At 55.5% G+C, this 15864-nt stretch overlaps 4 protein-coding genes across 4 annotated transcripts; 2 read left to right on the top strand and 2 right to left on the bottom strand.

Annotated features, from left to right (window-relative positions):
• Positions 1-73: 73 nt before the first annotated feature.
• COCSUDRAFT_48662 (hypothetical protein) lies at positions 74-3018 on the bottom strand. Its single transcript, XM_005644729.1, has 7 exons — positions 2826-3018; positions 2579-2636; positions 2349-2462; positions 2119-2257; positions 1836-1991; positions 1277-1471; positions 74-841 (listed from the first exon to the last, which is right to left on the bottom strand). The coding sequence occupies exons 1-7, from the start codon at positions 2983-2985 to the stop codon at positions 578-580; spliced, it is 1086 nt and encodes a 361-aa protein (XP_005644786.1). The 5' UTR covers positions 2986-3018; the 3' UTR covers positions 74-577.
• Positions 3019-3362: 344 nt separating this feature from the next.
• On the top strand, positions 3363-4843 carry COCSUDRAFT_54440 (hypothetical protein). Its single transcript, XM_005644728.1, has 5 exons — positions 3363-3473; positions 3679-3821; positions 3922-4023; positions 4186-4274; positions 4389-4843. The coding sequence occupies exons 1-5, from the start codon at positions 3443-3445 to the stop codon at positions 4513-4515; spliced, it is 492 nt and encodes a 163-aa protein (XP_005644785.1). The 5' UTR covers positions 3363-3442; the 3' UTR covers positions 4516-4843.
• A 62-nt stretch (positions 4844-4905) lies between these two features.
• COCSUDRAFT_44174 (hypothetical protein) lies at positions 4906-7666 on the bottom strand (the record flags this gene model as incomplete). The annotated part of the gene is made up of 6 exons (XM_005644727.1): positions 4906-6134; positions 6279-6462; positions 6603-6746; positions 7026-7121; positions 7256-7453; positions 7556-7666. 6 exons carry the CDS (start codon positions 7664-7666, stop codon positions 4906-4908), a joined length of 1962 nt encoding a protein of 653 aa, XP_005644784.1.
• Positions 7667-10840: 3174 nt separating this feature from the next.
• On the top strand, positions 10841-15627 carry COCSUDRAFT_48661 (hypothetical protein; the record flags this gene model as incomplete). Its single annotated transcript, XM_005644726.1, has 12 exons — positions 10841-10892; positions 10997-11082; positions 11237-11491; positions 11853-12095; positions 12299-12438; positions 12544-12809; positions 12990-13142; positions 13313-13752; positions 13888-13979; positions 14217-14352; positions 14754-14957; positions 15409-15627. 12 exons carry the CDS (start codon positions 10841-10843, stop codon positions 15625-15627), a joined length of 2286 nt encoding a protein of 761 aa, XP_005644783.1.
• Between the last annotated feature and the right edge of the window lie 237 nt (positions 15628-15864).

The following is a 15864-nucleotide window of genomic DNA, read 5'->3' as shown; positions in this document are numbered from 1 at the left end:
CTGAAGTATTTATTTCCTGAATTCCCAGCTGCTTAAGGCTGTCTACCCAGCAAAGACATTGCGCAGCTCGTGTGCATTGCTTAGCTTTACAAGATGGAGAGACTCAAGAGACGACAACATCTCAGTGGAAGGTCCATGATTGCACAGAGCTGAACTCGACATCCAGTGGAAGACTGATCAAGAGTTGGCAGAGTGTGATGTTACAGCAAGCAGGGCTCAAGCCCTGCTGTGCAGCCCTAAGCAGTGATCATTTGCACCCTTGAACCTCCTTAGAGCACGAGGATCAGCGCCACCGCTGCAGCTTATCAAACAAGTGTGTGTCTTGCAGCCAATTGATGCACTGGGGCAGATGTCATGCCTCCGCCAGTCCATTGAATCCAAAATACCCACAAAGTACACGATACACCATTTGCTCTCCAGCGAAACACGGCCGAGAAGTATTCTGATACTATTAGACACACCACCAAACTCAAACCGGCACATGGATACTTCAAACCGCGCACACTTGCACGCCCAACCCTGTCTGGGAAATCCTCCACACACTGACAGGCGCTCTGTCCGCCCCGGCCTTTGAACACTACCAGAGGAGGGACCTGCGCCGGTGGGAGGCAGGCTTGGCAACAGCGCCCTTCTTGACAGCGTTGAGAGCAGTCTTCTTCGCGTTGTTCAGGGCGACCTGCTTGGCTCTCCTGGAGGGCTGGCGCTTGCGAGTGATGGGCATGCGCAGCGTGCGCTTGATGGCCTGCTCAAACTTGGTGTAGCTGCTCTCAACGTTGGAGATGACCCCCACCATGAACTTGTCCGCGTGCTGCGCCATCTCTAGGCCCAGCTCCCCACTCACCTGACCCACCAGAGAGCACACGTCACATGCCAGCCCTCCCTAAATTCAACCTGCTGCTCTAGACTCACCATTTAATTTCTTATTCAGAGCACCGGAAACTCTTGAACGAACATCGTCCAGGGCAGAACTCCATTTCTGCTTCGGCGGCAATGAGACTGGGGTGTGCATGGGGGCTGACAGGGCAATTTGATGACTCTCACTCGAGGCATCAGCGTGTCTGTGCAGCAGCCTGATGCACAGACCCTGAGGGAAGCTTAGTGTTCAGGAAAGGGAGTTACAGATGCCCTTGCTAAAGAGCGCCCTACGATTGTGAAGTAGCTGCATTTCATGCATGCTGGGTGCTGTGGCAATTGCTATGTCGAATGGCAGTTTTGCTAGCTCCTGCAAAGCATTCCGGAAAGACGCAGTTTGCAACAAACAGGCTCGGCAGCGCACCAGGCGGTCGACGAGCTGCTCGACGCCGGAGGCGAACTCCTTGAGTCCCTGCTCCATGTCGCGCGGCAGGATGCGCACCGGCTGCCCGCTGGTGCCGGTCATGTTGCGCCGCAGCCGCTCGAGCGCCTGCAGCCGCTGCTCCGTCATGCGCTTGCTCAGCTGCTTCATGCCCTGCTTCGCCCGGATCTGCTTCTCCTGCGCACAGCCCCCCCCACAGCGGCAGGTCAATGCATCTGCACAACTCTCATATGCTGGCTGAAATCTGGGTATGAGACCTGGAGTTGCTGGTCCCTGTAAATCTTGCTTTCATGGAACCTTCTCTCAGCAGACTACAAAAAGGCTGACCCAGCTCTCTCAATCCACTCAGCGGCATCCGATTGGCAGGGAAGGCACCTGGAATTGCTCATCTAAATCCTTGAGGAATGTGCTTGTACATGCCCAGTCAGCATTATAATTCTTGAGGGGAGCAATGTTTTTGTGCTCCGCAGTGCTGGTGGTTGCCCTGCACGAAGGCACCGGAAAGAGCAGAGGGGAGGGATATTGCTGTTGAAGGGCTCACCCTGACTAAGGAGACTCCCAGCTCCTTCCGCGAGTAGCCACGCGACAGGTTGCGCAGCACATACTCGTTGTAATTTTTGATGATGCGCAGGATAATGTCAGACGTGCTCACGCCCTCCGTCCTCTTTGTCTCCTTGAACTTCCCCAACTTCTTCACCTGCAATCACAATTCCTTTACTTAATAGCCGCCTGTCTGCAAAATGTTGCTGTGCAGCTCAGCATAGAAATTTCTCAACACCTGTGACTGCCATCGTAGTGTGAGAGGTTATGGCCCAGGGGCACACCAGCTCGTACACATCATTGCCCTGGCCAGTGGCGTCGCTGTAAGGCAGGGCATCATGGGCGACATAGTCAATATTGTGCTTCTCCAGAAACTCCGGCGTTATGACCCACGGCGCATCGCGAACCACCTCGTCGACCCACCTGCAAACACGTGGATCAGCTTAGTTGCTCCCAGCCAACAGCGGGTAACAACAGGAACAAGGCAGGGCAGAGGCGGAGGGAAGGGGCGCACTTGCAGTGCCTCAAAGACTCGTATCTCTCCTCCTCTGTCAGCACTGTCTTCCCCTTCAGCCTGTGAGTGAGCTCGTCGTTGCAGCAGCCCACAACCAAGGTGGTGTTTGGACACCTGCAAGGAAGGGAAGGGTGCTGTCAGGATGTGCAGGCTCAAAGGAGCACTGGCAAAGAAGCACGTGTCCATTGCAGCCTTTGTCGAGAAATTGGCGCGTTGCTGAGGGTACTCACAGCTTTTTGGCCTGCTCCAATGCCTTTGCGTGCCCAAAATGGAAGAGGTCAAAGATGCCTGCAGGACAAACCCCTTCAGTGAAGAATTTCAAGCACACATCTTTGTGCAGTCTGGTTTGCACCACGTTTGCTTCTTGATAAATTACCGCATCTATGTGCTTCCTGGCCATGCTATGTGTGGCCCCAAGTACTGTCAATCACCCCAAAGGACAACAAAAGCATCAGGCGCGCCCTGTTTCTATCTTACCATCAGCGTATATTCGGACAGGTCGAGATGTGCTTGGCTCTCCATTATCATTTGACGGGCCTGCATCATCTTCTTCAGGTCTTGAACAGCTCTGAGCACCAGCCTTCAGGTCTGCATCGGTGCTTTGGGCGGCTGTTTTCTTTGATGTTGTTCTCGCCATCCTGTACCTATTCAAAGTGGCAATGCCTTTTCTAGAGAGTTCCCAACAGAGGATACAAGGTGTGCAAGAGGCCAGCCCTTCCGCCGAGACTTCTCCCAGCTTATGTTGACTTCTCGGCAAGTTCCAGGTTTTGGAGAGGCAACAAGCCTTAAGGCCCTAGGGTTTTGATGCATGCAATGTTGTTTAAGATATTCACAACGATCGCTGATTGTTTTATACTATATTCCAGAGTAACAGAAAGTACCGTACTTTGTGCTCGTTTTGGTCCCGAGAAATGTTTGTGCAGAACTATCGGTTAGTTGCTGAAGGCACCCTCATCACTTGCAGTCAACGCCCTAGCCCGTCTGCTTTTCGCATCCACAGAATCAATCATCTTACCACTTGCAAGTCAATACAAGGTGAACAGCAACAGCTTGAGACAAGTAATCGTCTCGAGCGACGAAGAGCCTTCACAACAATGGAGATAGCCACGATAGTCTGGCTGCAAGGTTGGATCGTTCCTCTCTATTGATCTCTGTGCTGACCAATTACACGCAATGTCAATATATACAAACCCTCCTTAAATGCATCAATTCTTCTTGCTCCTGTGAGTAAGAAGGTGGCACGGCATGTCCCAGATCAATTGCAGATCTGGGTGGCCATACATGCGTGAGGCGATGCACATGCTGTTCTTATCTTATCCTGATGCGATAGGTGCTTGGCAGAGCTGCGATGCGGCCGAGATCGCTGAAAAGTATGTGCCAGGCCCGGTAGAGGTTGGGCCAGAAATCTGGGTGGGCACCATAGCGGCATGCGTGCCCTTCGTCATTGGATCTTGGGAGTTTGGAAAGCGGATTGTAAGTGCTCATCAGATCTCACCTAATTGCTGCTACGCTCAGCAGAAACACAAGGCGCATGCTTGACATGGTCTGATGAAATTTCTTTTTGCTTGTCCAGATCATCCAGCGGAGATGCAGTAGGTGTCAAGGGAGCGGACTGGTGATGAGGGGCCAATTTGCCCGCAAGTGTCCGGACTGCGGAGGTTTTTTCCCTTGGCAGGTGACGCAGCTGAACTCAGAAGGGGAGTGGCCTTGACTCATCGATGTGTCAGTGCAGCACTTTGAAAAACCCCGCAGGATCAGGGATATTGCAGCAGACACTAGGGTGTGTGTGCACTCAATAGAATGGCAGCTCTTGACACTCTGTGTCTCTGTGTCTCAGGGGTGGTGGAAATTTTTCACATCAACAGCGGCACCTGGCAACGGGGGGCCATTGAGAGCACCTAAAGGACAATCCAGTGTATTTTACAAGTGCGCAATCTACAACATGACTCTCAGGAACATTGATTGCTACAATCTCTGCCACTGATCCGTGTGGAATGTTTTTGTTCCGTTTCGAGCATCGATATTTGCATGCGCTTGCAGGGTCCCCTCAAAGAGAGAAAATGGTGAGGCGAGCACAAACGGACTAGAGAACGGCTCGGAAAATTCTTCAGATCTGGATGATGCTTCTGTCAGAGTGACCCCAAAGAGTACTGAGGAGAGAGTGTAGGAGTTCTGAAAAATGCCCAATAGGCAGAGTGTGCGCATTGGCATCCACTTGTACTTTATCTAAGAACTGGTGGTTGGCCAGACACCGGTGCCCTTTAAGTTATTACTGCTGCGGAATTGCAACTCCGGAGTCCAATTAATCAGATATTAGGATCAATCGTACAGTCATACTTGTAGCCATAGTCAATCTACTGCCAGCTTGATTTCTCAAATTGCTGACTGCACTGCTGGAGCATCTGTGTGAGAAGAGGTTCACAAGCGCATGTCCTGCTACAGCACTGATGTAAGCTGAAAATTCTTGCATCTTATAATTGTAACAACTTTAATACGGATTGTCAAGCTTCTTCCCTGCAGCATGCTGCCTCAACGACCTCATGTCATGTGACAACTGTTAACCTCCCATGCTTTTACTTGGTAGGAGACATGCAGAGCCAGCCGCCCAGGTTCTGCTGACTCTTACGCCGCTCGGGCAGCGCTGAGCGGGACTGGTGCATTGTGAAGTCTGGCTCCCCTCTGGGCCCATGCCCTCCTCATCTCCCAGCGTCATGTTGAGCGCTGCAATCTGCTGCTCCAGCTCATCCAGTGTCATCAAGTAACCCTCCTGGCTGTCCTGCCTGTCTCCATACTGGAACTGATCTGCTCCAAGGCCGGCTGAGGCAGCGCCCCAGTCTGCCCTGATCTGCCCAGAGGACCCACTGCTGCGCCCTCCTGCCGGTGAGATCTGCCTCCCAGTCGATTGCTCCGCCTGATGCCGCGCTGAGTCACCCTGCCTGGTAGACTCGGCGAGGAGCGCCGCAGCCGTGGCCTGGGCGGCAGCGCGCATCTCCGAGGAGAACCCTGAGTAATCGGGCAGCGAGCTACCTGCCCCCTCAGCGCTGCCAACCTGCCCCACACTGGCCCCTGCTGTATACCCCCTGTCCTGCTGCCATGCAGCGTCATCAGGCTCTGCAGGCGACAATGGCATGCCGGTGTCTGCTGCCCAATCGCGCGCACGATGGCTGTCGGGTCCAGCCGAACCCGGCTGCTGGTGGCTGCCACTGCTGCTGGCGTAGCCTTCCCGCTCGTCCTCAAGATGCGCAGGAAAATGGCCGGTGCGCGCAGTGGCGGGCCGCAGCTCGTACACCATCTCGCTGACCGCCGGGGAGGCTTGCACCGCCGTGCGGTGGCTGTCCACGACGCCCGCGCTCAGCTCAGACTCCTGCTGCTGCGACCTGGAAATGTAGGTGGGCGTGGGTGCCACCTGCGGCGTAGGGTGCTGCATGCGAGCAGGCTCCGGGCTGCCCGGCCGCTGCCCGGAGTGGGCAGGCTGGGGCGTGGAGAACAGGCTCTTCCTGGCAGAGGGCCTGGAAGCCCTGCTGGCACCTGAGGCAATGCTGCTGTGCTGAGCCTCTGCTGCACTATGCATGTTGCTGCCTGCCTGCTCATCATGTTGTGCTCCAGGAGAGCCCGACTGCTCGCTCTTGCTCACAGGCGGTCCTCGTGGCTCCCCGGTAAATCCTTCTGGGGGCACGAGCTGCGTGCCTGCCGGTTGTCTCAGGCGCGGAGCAGCTGAGACAGGCTGACGAGCAGCTGCATTTGCAAGTGGAGCTGCGGCCCTACCGCCTGCTCCGTCTGCCACACCTGCAGGTCAATGGCAATGCAAATGGTTATGATTGCATGCTTTCTTATGTGCAACGAAGCAATGCAGACACCTACACATGTGAAAACAGCTTTCTTGACATCCATCCTGCCACTTGCCACATCTTACAGGGTGGCAAAGATCACCTGCCAGTCGGGGCTTCCTGAGCAGAGCCAGTTTGGCGGTAGGTGCCGTGGGCCGTCCCAGTGGCGGCTTTTTAGCATGGCCTGCCTGGAGCGCCTTCTGCTGGCTCAGCAGCCGCCACTCCAGCTTGGCCACGTACGCCGCCTTCTCTGCCAACGCATCCTCTTTCTGCCTAACCTGCTGAGCCTGCCCAATCACACCAGTCCCATCAAATTAAACCACTCATCCTCTTGAAAGCATAAAATCTCCATTGTGTTGTGCTGGCAAGTGCCCAAACATAGTCTTTATATGGGTATGACATACATGCGCATATGACATGTCCTCACCAGGATCTGCACCCGCTGAGCCAGGTTGCCCAGGCGTGCATCGCCGCCCTTGCCGAGCGCGCGGCGCTTCTCTGCTGCCAGCGCATGCGAAAGATCCTGCTTCTCCCGTGTCGCCTGGTCTAGGGACCCCTCCGCCTTCTTCACCTGCTTGTAGCAATCCTCTGCTCAGACTTCTTCAAGCTCCGTCATGTCTGTGCATTTGCCTTGTCGCAATGCTATCACATGAAGCGAGCAATAACACTCATGCACAGAAATGATGCGTGGCGGGAGTCGTGCCTGTGTCCTGAGCATGTCTCGCTCTCGGCGCAAGGCTGCAATCTGCTGCAGGGCTGGGACAATGCTGTCAGGTTCTGACAGATCCGAATCGGACATGCAGCCCTCAGCGTTGCCCTGTGGCATCGCTGAATGGATGATGCCATCCACCGCATCCAGCCGCAAGTCCAAGGCGCTGGCTGCTGCAGGGCCCTGACTCGTCCTTGTGGCCCTCAAGTAGAGCTCCTGCAATGTCTTCAGCCGGTCCTGCGCAGCCAATAATAGTCATGTCACCACGCACATATATTGCCTGTTACCCCTACCTCTTTTCCCCCCAATAAACATCAATGGTGTATGCAGCTATAAGAACAGTGGTGTTGGGGCCCAAGTTAGATGAATACCTTCATGCCAGTCACCTCCTTTGTGAGGTTCCGATTGGCGGCACGCAGCCCTGTCACCTCATACTTTAGCGACTCATTCTCTGTGGCCAAGTCACGAGCTGCTGAGGAGACCTCCTCAAGCAGGCGTTGCCTTTCCAATTGAGCGCGCAGGTCTGAATCGTGCACGTCTGCCGAGGAGGAGGCAGCAAGTCTTGGAGCCTGCGGCATACCATGGCAGGAGATCTTGAGTTTGAATAAGCATTTGATTTCTGAGTATTCACTCAGAATCGGAATATTTGGCTCCTGATCATCCTTAGCTACCTGATCGTTGCGCTCGAAAGAGGCAAGTTCATCCTGCAAATGCTGCACATGACCCCTGAGCGCCTCATTCTCTGCTGCCAGTGTCATGCTGCGCATCCTGAGGGATGCCATCTCCCAGGCGACCTCTTCGTCCTGTGAAGTGCAAAAAATTGAGGCACGTGCAAATTGGCAGGTTGTATTGGACACAGTGGAATTCTCTTGAGCATCTGGAAGCTCACCCTGGGTCTGGCATGCGTTGTGCTTGTGACCTCAGTCAAAGGTTGGGACATAATCAGATGCTTCATTGGCTATACAACTGAACAGAAAGACCGCTAAATGGAATACATGCCTCTTCTTATATGTTTCTGCTCATGCCCCTCTGGTGAGCCTGTACATTATCACCGAACATCTTAGTCTATACAAAATAAGTCCAGTCACATGGTTGGACTTGCTGGCAATGAGGACCATGCAGTATTTTGCTTCTCCGAGTTGTACCTTGCCAAGGCTGCGGGCCCCATACTGCTCTATAAGTTCCTACATCTTTCGGAAGCAGTACGGCTTGTATACTGCGAAAACTACGTTCTGCCTTCCCATCCTGCGGGCCATCTGCTACTGTAATTTTCTTAATATTTATGATCACCAGTAATACTTGCGTTTTAAGACGTTGACGTAGGGTTGCGAGGCTCGCTGACCTTAGTGTTATGTGAATAAAAGAGATGAATAGGCACTCCAATTACAGCAGAACTTGAAAACTTATTCTAAATTGTTCTACTACAGTTGAATTATCAAATATTTGACACAAGAATTCAGCCAAAAGCTGGGCCGTGATGTCACCCTGCCCTCCTCTGAGTTACAACCTGAACAAAGTGACGGGACTCGCCGATGCTACGGATTGTCGTGACCTATATTAAAGATGGCTCATCAGGTCACATCGGCACTAGTAGTCGCATTGCGTTTGCTGCAGCGTGCAAAATTTGTGTTCGTTGTCACTAATTAGTGCACGCTGACGCACGCGAGCTCACGTGACTTCTGCGGCTCTTTTCTTCTCTTTCTTTTGTGGTGGCCCACTTTGAAGGATTGGGGAGGAGGAAAATTAAAGGAAGAATAGTTGGAATTTGATACTCAAGTTGGCAGGTGATTAGTAGAATGGAAGCACGTTCCATGGACAGGACATTCCTGATAGCAGTTCTTCGAAGAAAATGTACCGGCTCAGGCACGGTCTTCGGCTTGAATCCGTGTTGTCTAGAAAGCGTGTCTCTTCAATGTTGAAGGCTGCACAGCCAGTTCAAGTGTGTACTTCACGGCTGGCAAGACGTCCTGGCTCGTTCTAGTACCTCGAGCACAAACACTATTAGAAGGCCGTCAGATCTTTTGAAGAAGCACACAGCATCTTAAAACCGTTAGCAGTCACTTAATAATCCGTATGGGCGGGGCGCTTTGATGTGGCAGCACACCTGAGGTCAAGACAGCACTGCTGTCCAGCGAGGATGGCTGGAAGTTACATATTCCAGAGGGAACTCGGTGGATCTCGGGGAGTTGGTTCCTCACTTCCCTCTGCCATATGGGGCCACAATCCTCTCGCCTTTGAGCGTGAGTGCAGCTCTGACCCAGCACTGGTGAGGCGCCTGGCGTGCATGGCAGAGCTGCCAACTCACGCAAGTTCCATGAGCAATGTGAGCTGGAGCGAGCATGGAGATTTCATGGCCAGCGGTGGCGAGGATTGCCGGATCCTTGTCTGGAGTGCTGAGCACCAGCGAGCCGTCCACACATTAGACGTGGTTAGTATGCTCCTTGATTCGTCCCTGCCTTACAACACCTGTACGTCACCTAGACTCCACTGCATTGAATACAGCAAGCATCATGAAGTCTTTGGCTTTCCGATGGTCATTCCTGACTGAGGAAATTCCTGCCAATCTTGCAGGGGCACATCGCACCTATCAACTGTGTCCGCTTCCTGCCAGCCAGCAACAACGAGCAGATCATCTCCTGCGGCAATGATAGACAGGTGATGGAATGGCCTTCTGTAATGCGAAAACAATTGACTCATGCTTTGTCAGAGAAAGAATAGTATTGAAGAAGCTGACTGTGTCCTGACCTTACGTTGGTAGGTGCGGCTGGTCAGCCTGAGGAAGAATGCTGTGAAGCCCTTCTGCCACCACAGGGGGAAAGTAAAGACAGCAATGATATTAGACCCAAGTGAGGACTTTCTCCTTTTAGCTCCTTGTGGAGGTCGTCACATGTCACCTTTGCCAAATTAGCACCTTCAGCTTCCAGTCCTGGCTCTGAAGTCTCCTGTTGGGCGCATGCAGATATATTCATGTCTGGAAGCGATGATGGGACTGTGCGGCAAGTGGACATCAGGGAGCCACTCACTGGCAGCCAACAGGACCACGGGAGCAGCGGACATGACAACATCAATGTGATAGGTACTCCCTTCCTTATGCATAGGGAGGAGCTTGCTGAGCTCGCCAAGGAGGGATATGACCACCTGCAAAGCCCTGGCGCAAGTAGGAGTCATATTCAGCTATCAATCTGCTGACAAGCTGCTGGATTGCTTGCAGCTGATCAGAGGCAGGAGCGAACAGGCTGCGCAAAGACAAAGGTTGGGGTGAACAGCATTGCAGTCATGCCGCTCAATCCTCACATCTTCGTCACTGGAGGCAGTGATGCGCTTGGTGTGCAGTCCCCTCCTGTCTTGATGACTAGCACTCTAGTCCGTAGCAATATAAGGAGCTTGACCATCAACAAGGAAAACACTGAAGTGACTCTGCTGGGGTGGCAGTGCGGTTGTATGACCGTCGCATGGCGAGCAGCAACCGGGGGAGCTCTCCCAGCAAAGTCCGCTGGGTTTCCTGCTTTGTGCCAACCCATTTGAAGGGAGCACTCATCACTCCACGCCCCTTTGTGTCCCCATCAAGGTGCAGCCACTTGATCTTTTCCTCCTTTGCTTCAGTTCATGCACCCTTGTCTGCCATGCCTTCCATGCAGAAGATCAACACATCTGACGATGGACTTGTTCCACGGCTTGGGATGGCGGTCTGGTTTGCACAGCAGATTTGTCGCTTTTCAAGCAGAGAAAGACATTCATACCGCCAACAAAGACGTGACTATTGAGCCGACAATCTGACTGCCACGCCGAGCCGTGGATATGCCGCTTATTTAATGCCAGGGGCAGTGACTCTAGCAAGGCTTAATGGGACACATGCAGGTCCATCGGTGTGAGCGGTGTGGCTTTCACCGGCGATGGCCAGAGCATCCTCGCCTCGTACACCTCAGAGCAGATCTACATGTTCTCAGCTACGGAGCATGCCCGCCCACCACGTGCCTTCAGCGCTTCTGTGGACTCTGCACCACACAGGTACGCATCCCGCAGATGCTGCTACTGCAATCTTTGCGTGCATGCATGCTTGCCTGCAGCTCTTGACCGTCCATTACTCATATTTGCCTCCCTGATGCCTGCAGGGCAGCTGGCCCTCAGAGGACGCGCGCACGCCACAACACAGAGGGCCGCGCGCGAAATGCAGAGGCAGCACAAGCCGGCAACAATGGTGCGCATACATTGTTCTACACCTGAGTGTCTTCACCTCATCCCCACATCTACACCAAAGCTGGAGGGCCAGGCTTGGGCCTGTAGCCTGCTCAATGACCGAATATGATTGTTATGGCTTGGTGATGGCTCAACATCCTGGTGCGGTGCTGCAGTTGCTGCCGGCACAGGTGCAGCAGGCGTGCCCAGGGGATCATTCCCAGCTGAAGGAAGGGGTGTTGCTCAGCAGCGGCCCACCAGAAGCAACGCCGCAGCCGCCGCCGCTGCGGCTGCCCCTTCTGCTGCGGCGGCAGAGCCTCGGCCCCTTGCCGACCTCTTGCAGCGCTTCAGGCCCGTATTCCAGCATCCGCGGACGGCGCAGTCTAGGCAGCCGCTTCGCCGCGGCGCATCTCCGGCACAGAGTGTTGGTGGTGCGGCACGACTCAATGAAGAAGCAGCACAGCAGCAGCAGCAGCAGCCTGCGGGCGAGGTGCTTGACGCCGCAAGCCCCTCTGACGGGCACGATGCTGGCCGGTCCATGCTGACTGCTGCTGTGGCAGTGGGCGCTAGATTGGCTGCTGCTGGGGGAGGCGCCGACGTCCCCGCTCCTGCTGAGAGGGCCGCACAGGTTTGTGCACCACTTCCAAGCTGATTGTCAGGCGGCAGTGTGCCGATGCTATCTGTGCGCAGCAGTATTTGATTGCAACAGGAGCCAATGAAGGCGGGCGCTGTGTCCTCCTTCTCTCGGTAGGCTGTCTGGGAGTGTGCAACAACATTGGCTTGCCGGTGTAGGCGCCAGAAGATCAATCTCCACAGGAGGCAACCAGAGAGCAGCAGAGCCCAGAGGACGGCCAGGGCCCGTCAAATCACAGGCCAGCCGGGTGGAGGGCTGGCAGCCGCCCGGCATCCTTCACTGGATCGGCGCTGCCGCCCATGGCGCACAGCATTGGCCAGCTTCCCAACGGCGCCGCTGCACGTGGCACGCCCTCGACAACTGCCGCATGCGCGCAAGCGCGCCTCTCCCCAGATCTGCAGGTAGACTGGAATATATGCGAAAGCTTCACATATATCTGTTTGGTCAGACCTGTTGTTTCAACAGACACAAAGTCAATTGACGAGCGGGCACGCAAAGATCCCACTTGCACTGTACAAAAGGTTGTAAAAGCGAGTGCAATCATTGTTATGTGTTGGCAAAGGAACACACAATGCTCACGTCACCTGGTCTGTTTGCCGTACAGGTGGCCACATCTCCAGCGAGGAGGGGCCCTCAGCTGCGCTCCCAGCTGGGAGCCAATATCGGTGGCGACAATGCAGCTCCAGGGGACGGCCACCCCGCACCTGCGCCGCACGATGACCATGCTCCACTGCGCGCGGCCAGGTCTGTGCAAGGCATGAAGGATGCTGCAGAAAACATGACCCTGCCGTGATTAGACTGACAAATGCATGCAGATCAAAGGGGCGAAGCATCATGGTGCGCCTGCAGGAGATCGAAGAGGAGATTGGCTGGTGGCGATGCTACCGACAGCCAAGCGCCGGCGAGTAAGGCGCGCAGGGGACCGGTACATGCCGGTGCAGTGGACAGCCTGCCTGCTGCAGAGGACGCTGCAGGCCCAAGTGGGAGGGCAGCTGCACCGCCATTGGATGCAGACAGCCCGGATGACACGGCGCAGGAGGTGCGCTCGGCAGAAGCGGCCAGGCCGGATGCGCCAACAGAGCCTGTAGAGGTGGCAGGGAATCCCCATTGTGCAGGTGAGCCCCCGGTCAATCTCTTTTTGCATGACATGGATCTTGGTGGCTGCTGTTTGTGAGAGCTTGGCTGTCGATGTTTTCGTGGGATTAGTGTATTGCCTTGGTCTTCATGGCATTGTCATGGTTGCCACCCATAGCCACCTTGTGGGTAATTGTCTCGCTTGATGTGTCCTGCCCCAGGCGGCCAACGCGCGCATGCTCTGCGCCCGGCGGGCAGCACCATGGCAGCAGAGGGGCATGTCTTCGCAGTGGCCAACAGCAGTGCAGAGCGGCCAACGGCCAGCACCGGGACATCCCGGCCCAGAGACATTCCTCGGCCCCGCAGAGAGGACGGTGCGCCAGGGCTTTCTCACCCTAATCTTGCGCTGAAACACTTATTTTTTCCGTGTTGTTCACAAGCACCTTCTGGAGGGAAGTGCATTGCTTGTCGCTTGCTGTGCCACAAGGAGGAGCGTGGTATTGGTTCCACAGCATGAGTAACAGAGTATAATGCGTGATTGCAGGGAGGGAGAGTGAGCTGCAGTCGCGCCTGCATGCCGAGCGGCACGGCCCGGCTGCGCCTGCCGCGGCGCAACCGGGGGCGGCTGCCGCCCCAGGGCCGCGCAGCGTGGATCCCCGGTCCCTGCCATTCCCGGTGCCGCTGCCGCGCCGCGGCCGCAGCCCGGCGGCTCCCGCAGCCAGCTCGGCCATGTTTGGGATCCCTGAGTGGCCCGCCCCACCGCCTGCCGCTGGTGCAAACGGGCACGCGCAGCGCAGCGCGCAGGTGGCCGCTGTGGCTTCCTCCGTCAGCGCTGCAGAGCGCGCCCGCGCAGGTCCCAGCCGGGCCGGCAGCAGCCAGCAGGAGGGCCGACATAATGATGCGGCGGCTGCCGGTGAGGCGTCCCAAGGAGGCGGACCCACGGGATATGGAGTTGCTTCTCCCGACAGGGATGGTGGCGGCAGGGTGCGCGCTCAAGCAAACTTGCCTTTGATTTGTATCAATCGCAGGATTCAGACGGTCAATTTGCTTGCTGTGCCGAGGGAAACACTCCGTTGGAATGCCTGTCTTAATGCCACGCCTGAACTGCCTTACCCGCAGGCGGACAGCCTGCCGAGCAGCGCCGCAGCCATCGTGGGCGAGGATCGCGAGCCAGACACTGTCGGCCGGCCCGCAGCGCGCTTGTCACGCAGGTGCCTTTCATGCATTCCCACCCAAGCATTGCTCTCCCTCCTGGGGTCTCCCTTTTCATCTCGTTTCTAATTCACTGGACCACAAGGTGCCAGCTTAATCTGCTCAACAGAAGAGCACTTGGTAAGAAAGGCACGGTTTTAAAGACAGGCCTGGCTCGGTTGTGGCTCCCAGGCATTTCAGTGGTGGGGAATCTCAAAATAGATGAGGTTCAAGTTGGAGGGGCTGTGCGTGCGCAGGAGGGGGGTTGACAGCGCGGTGGGCGCCATTGTGGAAACGGGTGATGGAGACGAGGGCGATGGGGAGGAAGTGGATGAATCGGGGATGTTTCAGCGTTCCTTCAGCGGCCACTACAACCGCGTTGGCTGCAAGGAGGCGCGTCCCCAGATGCTTCCGTCTGATGCACACCCCTGGTTGAAACCAAAACCATCTAAGCCATAATATGCAGCTCTCTCTTGACCCTGCGACAAGTGAAATTGTAAAGAGTGATAGGAAGCGTGCCTTTTCAGCTTACCCACTCACCTCCCTCAGCCTGTCCCACCAGCACTTGTGCCTTCCATCAGCACATAATGGATCCATTCTTGCCGAAATGCTTTGTCTGTTGACCTTGGACTGTTGCTTGCGCTGCTAATAGAGGCCATCCTGTTTTGGAGCTGACAGCACCTGAACGGCAATGACTCGAGCCAGCATGAGATGGATCTGCAATGACCGAGACATGTTCTCCTTCTTCTACGCCTGGAAAAACAGAGCTGATGCTGTAGTGTTTGTGGGAGCAGGTGGCGCTGATGGGCTCGCACAGCCAGTATGTGGTGTCAGGGTCGGACGACGGCCACATCTTTGTGTGGCAACGCGGCACCGGCCAGCTGGTGAATCTGCTGCGAAGCAGTGACACTGGTGTGTCATGCGTGGCGCCGCACCCGCATCTGCCCATGCTTGCCTCCTGCGGTCAGGACCCCGTCGTCCGCCTGTGGTCGCCAGAGGTTTGCCCTCCTCTTATTAACGAAAGCCCTGATGGAAGTCCTCCATGTCAATGATTGGCTGTACTGCTGGCCAAAGCCACCATCGACGGCCTGACCTTTGAGAAACAGTTGTGCAAATGAGCTGCCCGCGGAGACTTCTCCTCATCTTCTTCTCACCGTCTTATGCAATGAGAAGTAGGAACAGCACTGGATTGCATTCTGTCCATGCCATACGAGTGAGCGCTTCAAGAGCTGCGTGGAGGCAGAAGCACATGCATGCATCTGCTCATTGACACTATGGGAGACTTCTCCTCTTCTAGGAGATAGTCTCTTCTCACTGCGACAAGAACACTTCCAACGTTGCAACTACATGCTGTTAAAAATTCAGTCATCCAATGCTGTGCTCCTCCGGCAAGTGCAGACTTTGGACTTTCATGCGAACCGGTAGCGAGCTGTGACTGTTGTTGCGCAGGCGGCGGAGATGGCGAGCCTGGAGAATGCAGAGGCGGTGATGCGGCGGAACGCTGCCGAGCTGACGGAGCGCGCGGCCGCCGCGGCCGGGCCGCCGGCGCTGTGGCTCAACATGATCGCGCCCCCGGGGCTGGCCGCCGAGCTGGAGCAGCGGCCGCGGTCCCCCCGGGGCCACCAGGCCGACCGGGGGGACAATCCCGTGCGTTGCAGCCTCATGTAAGGGCAATGCAACTGGCCGCACTGCCTATGCTGTGCGATGCTGGCGCGGGAACGTGAAGACAAAGTCCCTGCAAACGGTTTCTGATGTTATATGTAAACTAACTGCAGCCTCGTGTGATGCGGTCTGGGAGCTGGAGATACCCTCAAAAACGAGATGGTATCGTGTAATCCACTGGACCCTAAGGCCAGCCTGAGCTTTTGTGGGGCATCCTGTCACGTGACATGCATCAGGTTTGTG

This window comes from Coccomyxa subellipsoidea, assembly GCF_000258705.1.
Source record: "Coccomyxa subellipsoidea C-169, whole genome shotgun sequence".
NCBI lineage: Eukaryota > Viridiplantae > Chlorophyta > Trebouxiophyceae > Coccomyxaceae > Coccomyxa > Coccomyxa subellipsoidea.
The sequence above is the reverse complement of the archived record's forward strand: the minus strand, read 5'-3'. Positions and strand labels throughout refer to the sequence as shown.

What these genes read in the sequence shown, in the direction of transcription:
- COCSUDRAFT_48662 (XM_005644729.1), bottom strand. Translation starts at nt 2,985, where the DNA reads ATGGCGAGAACAACATCAAAGAAAACAGCCGCCCAAAGCACCGATGCA. An exon ending in TTGGAGCAGGCCAAAAAGCT is followed by an intron (nt 2,463 to 2,578) that starts GTGAGTACCCTC and finishes CCTTCCTTGCAG; the next exon opens with GTGTCCAAACACCACCTTGG. An exon ending in GAGTCTTTGAGGCACTGCAA is followed by an intron (nt 2,258 to 2,348) that starts GTGCGCCCCTTC and finishes ACGTGTTTGCAG; the next exon opens with GTGGGTCGACGAGGTGGTTC.
- COCSUDRAFT_54440 (XM_005644728.1), top strand. Translation starts at nt 3,443, where the DNA reads ATGGAGATAGCCACGATAGTCTGGCTGCAAG. An exon ending in GAGGTTTTTTCCCTTGGCAG is followed by an intron (nt 4,024 to 4,185) that starts GTGACGCAGCTG and finishes TCTGTGTCTCAG; the next exon opens with GGGTGGTGGAAATTTTTCAC. An exon ending in CAATCCAGTGTATTTTACAA is followed by an intron (nt 4,275 to 4,388) that starts GTGCGCAATCTA and finishes ATGCGCTTGCAG; the next exon opens with GGTCCCCTCAAAGAGAGAAA.